The 10,000-nt window shown below is 38.1% G+C and overlaps 1 protein-coding gene across 2 annotated transcripts in view; it reads right to left on the reverse strand.

The window, feature by feature from the left end:
* cep152.L (centrosomal protein 152kDa L homeolog) overlaps window positions 1-10,000 on the reverse strand; it is a 43,334-nt gene that overhangs the window by 26,228 nt on the left and 7,106 nt on the right. For both annotated transcript variants that reach the window (XM_018251035.2, NM_001093617.1), the window contains 7 exon segments: window positions 9,862-10,000; window positions 9,578-9,778; window positions 8,186-8,333; window positions 7,319-7,410; window positions 5,581-5,735; window positions 4,695-4,905; window positions 2,913-3,038 (listed from right to left, as the gene is read on the reverse strand). The exon segment at window positions 9,862-10,000 is cut by the window's right edge and continues 1 nt beyond it. In XM_018251035.2, the coding sequence (XP_018106524.1) occupies window positions 2,913-3,038; window positions 4,695-4,905; window positions 5,581-5,735; window positions 7,319-7,410; window positions 8,186-8,333; window positions 9,578-9,778; window positions 9,862-10,000 (1,072 nt within the window).

Raw genomic sequence — 10,000 nt, forward strand, 5'->3', positions numbered from 1 at the left:
GATTGCGCAGCACAGTGCAATAGTAAAAGCCTTTCCTGAATTGTCAGCTGGGCATTCGGATTCAAACAGAGGGGCATTTATGATGGCTAGCTGCAGAGGTCAACACACACTACGGCATCAACTTGCACAGTTTCTGAAGTGATTTCAGCAACATATATGTTGCACAGTAGCCTGACCTAGCCAATAATAAAGTATCTACAGGGGTGGACCATTCACGGAGAGAGATAATGCAGCAGAGACAGTACACTTTCTGGGTCAGTTAGCAGATCACCTTTAGCACAATCCTCAGTGATCTCTGCAATGAAGATGTCTCAATCAACATGCCTGCTACGATCAGCATGTGGTTTCACGGGCATCTGTGGAGCAATCAAGGATATTTTCAGGCCGTCTGTTAAGTAAGGAAGCTCCGCACTAAGTCGGGCACGGGTGATTCCCCCATCAGCCCCCCCCCCTGTAATTCTGTCAACTAACTGCGCTCCCCCGTGCCCACTCTTATTATTGCGCTGCATGTTAGTTGCCACAAGTTCAAGCGCTCTCCATTCGCTTCTCTTTTCTTCCCGAGCAACTTTATGCGTGTGGGGCAGTGTTACTTTACATCCATGCAGCGGGAGAAATAAAGTCCGGCGCAACATCTGTACTCGGGTAGCAGCTGCCACACTGGGGCCAATCAGTGGGAGAAAGTGAAGTCTTTCACTTTGAGAACAGAGGTATAAGGCTTTTCTCTAATCAGCGCACTGAACCTGCCTTATATTAACAAGGATATTTTCAGGCCATCTGCGGGGGGCAGACCATGAACGGCGAGACATTGCAGAATTTAGCGCACTACCTCAGAAAATTTGCGAATTACCGATTTCATTTCAGAGTGATCTCTGCACTGATCAGTTGCATTTATGCGATTGCAGATTTTGACATAATATGGCCCGAGGACTGGATTTTAAAAATGTACTAGACATTTCAACATAGGGCCAGTTCTTTCTTCTCTGCTTTACAGCTCTCCTTTCATTAAGTCATACTTTACTTACAATACCCAAGATGTGTGTGCCCATCTCTGTCAACAGTAGCACACTTTTCAAATCCAGTCCTCAGGCCATATTACGTCACAATCTGCAATAGCATGAATGCAACTGATCAGTGCAGAGATCACTCTGAAATGGTATTGGTAATTCGCAAATTTTCTGAAGTAGTGCGCTAACTGCTGCAATGTCTCGCCGTTCATGGTCATATTGTTAATATAAGGCAGGTTCAGTGAAAAGCCTTATACCTCAGTTCGCAAAGCGAAATACTTCACTTTCTCCTGCTGATTGGCCCCAGTGTGGCAGCTGCTACTCTGAGTACAGATGTTGCGCCAGACTTTATTCCTCCCGCTGCATGGGTGCAAAGTAACACTGCCCCACACGCATAAAGTTTCTCGGTAAGAAAAGAGAAGCGAATGGAGAGCGCTTGGACTTGTGGCAACTAACATGCAGCGGCGCAATCACAAGAACGGGCACGGGGGAGCGCAGTCGGTTGTCAGACTTACCGGGGGGGGTTGATGGGGGAATCCCCCGTGCCCGACTTAGCGCGGAGGTTCCTTACCTAACAGACGGCCTGATTGCTCCACAGATGCCCGTAACAACCACATGTTGATCGGAGCAGGCATGTTGATCGAGACATCATCATTGCAGAGCTCACTGAGGATTGTGCTAAAGGTGATCTGCTGACCCAGAAAGTGTACTGTCTCTGCTGCGTTATCTCTCTCCGTGCATGGTCCTCCCCTGTAGATACTATATTATTGGCAATCAGGTTAGGTCAGGCTACTGTACAACATATATGTCACTGAAATCACTTCAGAAACTGTGCAAACATGCCCCGCTGTTTGAATCCGAATGCCCAGCTGACAGTAGGCTGGCCAGTTCTTTCGTCTCTGCTTCACAACTCTCCTTTCCTCAAAAGCCATGCTCTGCCTATGTGTGTCCTACTCTGCTTACTATACCCTACTCTGCCTGTGTGAGCTATATTCTGCCTTTGTTTGCCACACTCTGCCAGAGAGTGCTATATTTTGCTTGTGTGTGCCATACTTTGCTTATGTGTTCCATACTTTGCCTGCCCTACTCACACTGCTGTACTTGACTGGGGGAATGTGCAGACCTGACAGGCTTACTTTTCTCACAAGCAGCTTCCAGAGTAACAGTTGGTGTGAGGATGCTATTCAGCATGGAGGAGGGTGGGACTTTGCTAGTTGCTAAGCGACATCATAGGTAGTAAGTAACCATGCCCATTCAGCAGTAGCTTGAACTGTCTATCAGAGAAAGCATCCTCATTGCATGTCATAATATATCATTTTACAAAAAAAGTAAGCATTTCTGCTAAAGAAATATAATTTAATATTTTAATATTTCCACCTCAACTATCCATTTATTTTCGCGATAGATCCCCTTTAAGCCATGAGAAGAGATTGGAATGTTGTTTTAAACGCCAATATTAGAAGAGCAGGAGAAGCCCTATCAGCAATGAAAATACCCAGGCAGCCAGTGCATATTGTGTAAGTGTACAATAACTGTCTCCAGACTCCCCAGTACTTTTTAAATGTTTATGTTGTTTAGAATATATGTACTGTAGTTTACCAAATGCTTTTGTAAAATTTATGTCTGAGGTTAATGACCTAAAGTTGTATAATGTGTGCAAATGAAGGAACAGGTGTAGTCATTTTCTCACTATAATCTTCTGTGAAATGGCTCCAGCTATAGACAATGATAGGGTCCAGCCATGGATGCAGAGATTTAGTACATTTCATAGAGTTTGACTAGAATAGAGTGCGACTATAATGAGTTTATTATCCCCTATACTTAAAATAGCTTCATGGCACACTTCAAGACAACTATACAACCTAGCTCTGCCGCAAAATAAATTTTTATTACAACAAACATTGTTACCTCATTTTCTTGTTGCAGTATCTGTTTTTCACTTTGAAGTTTTTGAATCTCTTCCCTAAATCTATCACTTGATGAACTGAAGAATGGAGAATTATTCACTTTGTTTGCTAGGTTTTCTGCCTGGATCTGTAGTCATACAAAATTATAATTTAAGAAGGTTACAAAAACAAAATACACAATGAACACACTTTTAAGCATACTATGGCCTGACAGGGATTCAATAATTAAAGGGATCCTGTCATCGGAAAACATGTTTTTTTCAAAACGCATCAGTTAATAGTGCTACTCCAGCAGAATTCTGCACTGAAATCCATTTCTCAAAAGATCAAACAGATTTTTTTATACTCAATTTTGAAATCTGACATGGGGCTAGACATTTTGTCAATTTCCCAGCTGCCCCTGGTCATGTGACTTGTGCCTTCACTTTAGGAGAGAAATGCTTTCTGGCAGGCTGCTGTTTTTCCTTCTCAATGTAACTGAATGTGTCTCAGTGGGACATGGGTTTTTACTATTGAGTGTTGTTCTAAGATCTACCAGGCAGCTGTTATCTTGTGTTAGGGAGCTGCTATCTGGTTACCTTCCCATTGTTCTTTTTGTTTGGCTGCTGGGGGGAAAAAGGGAGGGGGTGATATCACTCCAACTTGCAGTACACTAGTAAAGAGAAGTTTATCAGAGCACAAGTCACATGACTTGGGGAAGCTGTGAAATTGACAATATGTCTAGCCCCATGTCAGATTTCAAGATTGAATACAAAAAAATCTGTTTGCTCTTTTGAGAAATGGATTTCAGTGCAGAATTCTGCTGGAACAGCACTATTAACTGATTCATTTTGAAAAAAATGTTTTTTCCCATGACAGTATCCCTTTAAGTAATGCAAAAGGTACATTGCACATTGTTTTGCACAATCAACTTAAAATCTTTGGAATCGTACAGAAATATCTAAAAGTTGACAAATATGTATGTGTAATACCATAGAAAAGTCTACAATGCAAAAGTCTTAAAGGAGTTTGCAATTTCCGCTACGTGTTTGCTAGGGTCCAAATTACCATGGCAACCATGAATTGATTTGAATAAGAGACTGAACTAGGAATAGGAGAGGGCCGGAATAGAAAGAGGAGTAATAAAAAGTAGAAATAACAATACATTTGTAGCTAATAAAGGCATAATAAAGACCAATTGAAAATACGCTTAGAATTGGTCATTCTATAACATACTAATCGGTAACGTACAGATGAACCACCCCTTTAAGTATTTAAGTAGTCAACTATAACATTCCTCTGGAAGTAATAATTATATTTGTTCACTGTACTCCTTAGTAAACCCTTAAAACTAAACACACATATATATATATATATATATATATATATATATATATATATATATATATATATATATATATATATATATATATATATATATATAATATTTATTATGGACACATTATTTTAATACAAGTTAAAAAGTTAAAGCTGTTCAACTGATCCTCCTCTAGTCTAGTATGTTTAAATGAGGCTCTTCAACAGTTAATGGAAACTGAAGAGCCTTCCAATGAAAATCAGTGTAGTTTTAAGCACTGCATGCTTCGGACCACAAGCAATTTGTACCAGAGGAAGGACCCTTGTGGTCTAAAACATGTAGTGCTGCAATAAAACTAAACTGATTTTCATTGGCAGTCTCTCCAGTTTCTCTAACTACTTATGGTACACATTATTTTAACAATATCTTCATTTTACTTTATAAAGATTATATTGAGAAAAACAAAGACATCTATATAAACATTACCTGACTGTCCCTGGCTGTCCTTTCGGCAATTTCCATTGATTTTTTTAATTCTTCATTTTTTAACAGATGTCCCTTCAGTTCGGCCTGCAGCTGAACAATCTGCTTTCTTTTTGTTTTATTGCTGTTCAAGCAACGTTCAAGTTCAGTTTTAAGTTCTAAGATGATCTCTTCTGAAGAAAGGTCATTCTTTACCCCATTATTTGCCACTATCCTGAATAGAAACAAAAGTCGGCCCAGTTTATAATTTATGCAATCTAACTGTTTATAGGCCATCACTCCAGATACCAAGTAACCAAGATAACAAGTAATTCTTACAGCTTAAAAAATTCTCTATGCTTCATCTTAGGGGTACAAATGGTGAAAAACCGTACAATGTTGAAACCTTAATTGAAAATGTAACAATTTCTAAATTAGTTCTGGAATGCCTTCCAAAGCACAGTCCTTACTAGGGTATCATTTCCCATAACCATCTAATTGGGAGTCTTTATAAGAAAGAAATGCACAAAATTGCAAAATAAATGACTACTGTATTTGTAATTATTTAAAAATAAGAGTGACATGATCTCTAAAAGCGTTATTTATTGAGATAGGGAATGAAGACAAGAGAATGCTCTAAACGTTGGCTTCTTCCCCTAGCTTCGCTGATCTGCACTGAAAAGCACAGCTTCCGCTTGAATGCAGGCACATGGAGTGGAGGTCAGATCAAAAATGGCTGCTTTGGTGGGCTAGAAAAATAATGGCTTTATTATACTTTTCTGCTCTTTACTAACTACATTAATGGTTAAGTTATCTCATTTATCAGTTTTGGTTAAAATTCTTTGGCTTGTACAAGCATCGCCCATTTTTAACAATACCACAAACATTTCTACAGCATTGAAAAAAATACCTGCCGAGTCGCGATTTTTGCCAGTTAAAATTTTTAATTCCCAATTCCACATATGAATCAGAGAGTTGTTGCTCTTCACCACTGTTGACAAAAGCTCCCAACCTTGCAGCAGATTCATACATTGTAATTTGTTCCTGCAGTTCACGTACCTCCTCCTACAACAAGACAGACAGGATGTCATGAAATTACATTTTATAGACCTACAGTATGACTTACAATTCTCTATGTAAATGATATTGTCACATAAATAACACCATGCGAGACCATGCGAGACCATGGATTTGAATTAGGTACAGCAGCCCAGCCCACAGGAGAATTCAGCTCTCCTCTATACATGTAGGCCTGAAAGTAACCCGATTTAACAATAGCATCAGAACAGACTGTGCACCCGTTCTTGGATTCAGAAGAGTAATATAAAAAAAAATGTAGCAACCTATCATTCTTCTATTGACACAATGAAGCTAAAGTGCACTGCTTTGTCTAATGTATAAAGGAGGCCATGAGAACAAACAAATTACTTTCAGTATGTGGCCTGCAGGGGCACACAAACATCTTACTGAGGAATAGAACACACACAACATGGTAAATGTCATGCTCCATGGTACTGCTAAAAAGGACCCTGACCACCATTCCTTTATTCTCTCAGAGGGATGAGACAAGGTTGCCTGTTTTCCCCAAACCTATTTGCCCTAGTAATTGATCTCCTTGCTATACTTATCACACAGAAATGACTACTGTATGTGACTGTACAGAATAAAATCTGACTTTATGCAGATTTTCTCAGATCCAAGAGAACATTAACTGCAAAAATGAACCAAGGTACAGTGTCTGCTTGTTTATTAAAGGAGAAGGAAAGCTACGGAGGCATTTTATTGCCAATAGATTAGCTGCAATAGTGCAAGCTAGAACGCTATATTTATTCTGTAGAATGTTTTACCATACCTGAGTAAAAAGCTCTAGAAACTCTGTTTGTTTAGAATAGGAGCTGCAGTATTGATGTGGTGTGACATCACTTCCTGCCTGAGTCTCTCCCTGCTCTGGGCTCAGATTACAGTAGAGAAGGGAGGGGTGGGGGGAGAGGAGCAAACTGAGCATGCTCTTGCCCAGGGCAATGAGGTTTAAGCTGAAGGCAGGAAGTCTGATACAGAAGCCCATGTGTACACAATAGAAGGAAAGAAATGCAGAGAAATGCAGAGCAACATTACTTTGGGGGTTTACTGGTATATTTAGATGGACCTTTCTGATAAGGCTTACTTAGTTTTAACCTTTCCTTCTCCTTTAAAGGGCTAAAAGATCCTGCCTAATCATTAGAATTAAAAGTTAGCATATAGGCCCAGTATTTCTTAAAACAAATTCTTCACAATTAAACAAAACAAAGGACACCACTAGATTAATTCTAGTATTTATGCTGACCTGTAGCAGCAATTTAGTAAAGAACCCTTAGATAGCTAGGTGATACTGAAACTCAGCCCATGTCTCTGCATGTGCATTTGTTTGCTCCAAGCATAAACATATAGAAATAAAATCAGGCAATACTGTGTAGAGGAAGAAAAAGTAAATTCAAAAAAAATGGCCATTTTGGCATGTGATAAACCAATTGGGTTCAGTAGTTTTGTTTCCTTCGGTCCATACTCCAGATTTGCCAGTGATTATGTGTCCCAGTTTAGCTGTATATAGTAAAAAATAAACCAAGTGTCCACTATGCTACTATTAAACATTACAATTGATAAAAACTGACCTGTAAGGCTTTGTTCATGCCATCATTTATGATTTTTGAAGACTGTACTTGCTGTAGCTGCAGCCTTAGCTGAGTAGCTTCTTGTATTGAGCCTATATTATATTGGAGATACGCAAAGGATTATTTGCACTTGGATATAGTGGACAAAAAAATATTATAAACATTATAAACAAAAGTATAATTAAAACATATTTTTGCTATGGGATCCGCTATCTGGAAACCTATTATCCAGAAAGTTTTAAATTACATGATGGCCATTGCCCATAGACATGGTTTTAATCAAATCATTCACATTTTTAAAAAGAAAAAAATTCTGTAATACAAGAATACATTGTATTTTACCCAAAACTAAGAGGAAAAAACAATCCTATTGGGTTAATTTAATGTTATAATCATTTTTTTGTAGACTTAAAGGAGAATTCAACCCTGTAGAAAAAAAACCCGCAACCCCCCACACCCCACATAGACCCCCCTCCCTGTTGACCCAAATTACAGAAAGATTTCTTATCTGGAAAACCCCTGGTCAAGAGCATTCTGTATATAACATCAAAACACAGAAATGTGCATACCGAGGCAAACATCACGTAAGTTTTCCATCCAAAAGCCTTTATATGTTTTAAATATTTACATGTTTTTCAAATGCTCAACCAATCCTCTACAGGGCACACTTATCCTATGATAGGATACAGAGCAGTGCTATATACTTTTGTAAAAACATAGGTATACAACTGCACATTATTATGCAAAGTTTCCCTTTATAAAATGATCTGCATGACAAAAACAAGGCTAATAAATGCTTTGTTATTATATAGTTAGATATCTCTGGTTAAAGCCGTTTAAGTATGATGAAATTACGTTTTTACATACCACTTTGCAGAAGATTAGCACACTGCTTCTGACTTTCTTCTAGACTCTTACTAAGCCTGTTAATTATATCTGTTTTTTCAAGTTTGCTTTCTGCTTCTTTTCTTTCAGACAGTTTTAATCTGGTCTCCAAACGGCTACACAACTCTTTCTAAAAAAAAAAAAAAAGCATTTTGTAATGAACATTTTGAAGACAAGAAAATGTGAACAGTAAATGGTACAATAGTTTCTTTAGACTGATAGAGGCAGGGGTGATGACTTGGGATAGTGGTGAACTATGATGGATTGTGCTGAACTATATGTCATTCTATATAACAAGAATGACATTTAGCTCAATAAACAAAGCTTCAGCTAAGCAAATAAACAGTCATATTTATTTTAAAAAAATTACCCTAAACATAAATGGAAAGGTTGCAGCGGTACCTTAGGTAAGGATTAGCATGCTTTGTCAAAATGTTGTCTTTGATGATAAAGATACTGCCACTCTAGAGGCTTGGAACAAAATTCAGAAATACATGGGATTTTTTTGTCCTGAAGACCTTGTTTTCATTAAAGGAACAGTTCAGTGTGAAAATTAAAACTGTGTAAATAGATAAGCTGTGCAAAATAAAAAATGTTTCTAATATAGTTCGTTAGAAAAAAAAATGTAATCTATAAAGGCAGGAGTGACTGAATGTCAAACAAAATAGCACACTATTTCCTGTTTTTCAGCTCTATAAGTTATAGTTAGTCAGCGACTTGTAGGGGGGGGGCTATATGGTACATTTCTGTTCAGTGAGTTTGCAATTGATCCTCAGCATTCAGCTCAGACTCAAAAGCAACGGATATGACCCATGTACCCCCCCCTCAAGTCTCTGATTGGTTACTGCCTGGTAACCAGGGTAACCAGTCAGTGGAAACCAAGAGAGCTGAAAAGCAGGAAGTAGTGTTCTGGCTATTATGTTAGACATCCACTCACTCCAGCCTTTATACATTACATTTTTGCCTAACTAACTTTATCAGAAACATTTTTTATCTATTTATCCCGTTTTTATTTTTACACACAATTCCTTTAACGACACCACCATTTAACAGTTTCCATGTCATTAGTATGCTGTATAATATAAAAACAACTTGATAAAAAAGGCAATAAAGCCATACAGGATCTATTATAAATTATAATTTCTTTTGGGAGTCCTGCAGCAGAGTATATTGCATTAAGCGGCAGAAGAGTCTGGTGGCCTGGGATGAGATAGAGTTCTATGATTTTCATTAAATAGAAATAACACCAGCCCTAAATCAATATATAATATTTGAAGAACACCCCAGTATGTAAAAGCAATGTTTCCAAAGACAAACCGGTTCACATCAAATGAATTTACAGTTTATAATATATTACAGTTTAATTGCACTTACTTCTTCATTCAGCATTGCATTTACATCATCAAGCTTCTGCTGCAATGCCAACACTTGTTCCTCATGCTTCTTTTTCAGCATTGACACAACAGTTTCATGTTGCTCTCTAGCTCTTTGTATTGACTCAGAGCGGCGTAAGTCTAGAAGCTGTTGCTGAAAACTCTCCATTGCTACTTTAGAAATATTCAACTCTTTTCTCAGCTACAAGGGAAAGAAGAACAGTAAAGGATGGTGGTATAATACACACTTTCACTATTACATGGATGACAAAGAAATCCACGTACTTGTTCTTCATTTGTGGTTAAACTCTCAACTGTCTTTTCCAAGGCAGTCAATTGCCCCTTTAATTGAATCTCCATTTCTCTGGAATTTTGAAGTAGGCTTTGAGATTCTTGAAGGCTTATGGTCAATCCATCTTTTTGA

Source organism: Xenopus laevis, chromosome 3L (assembly GCF_017654675.1).
Source record: "Xenopus laevis strain J_2021 chromosome 3L, Xenopus_laevis_v10.1, whole genome shotgun sequence".
Taxonomy (NCBI): domain Eukaryota; kingdom Metazoa; phylum Chordata; class Amphibia; order Anura; family Pipidae; genus Xenopus; species Xenopus laevis.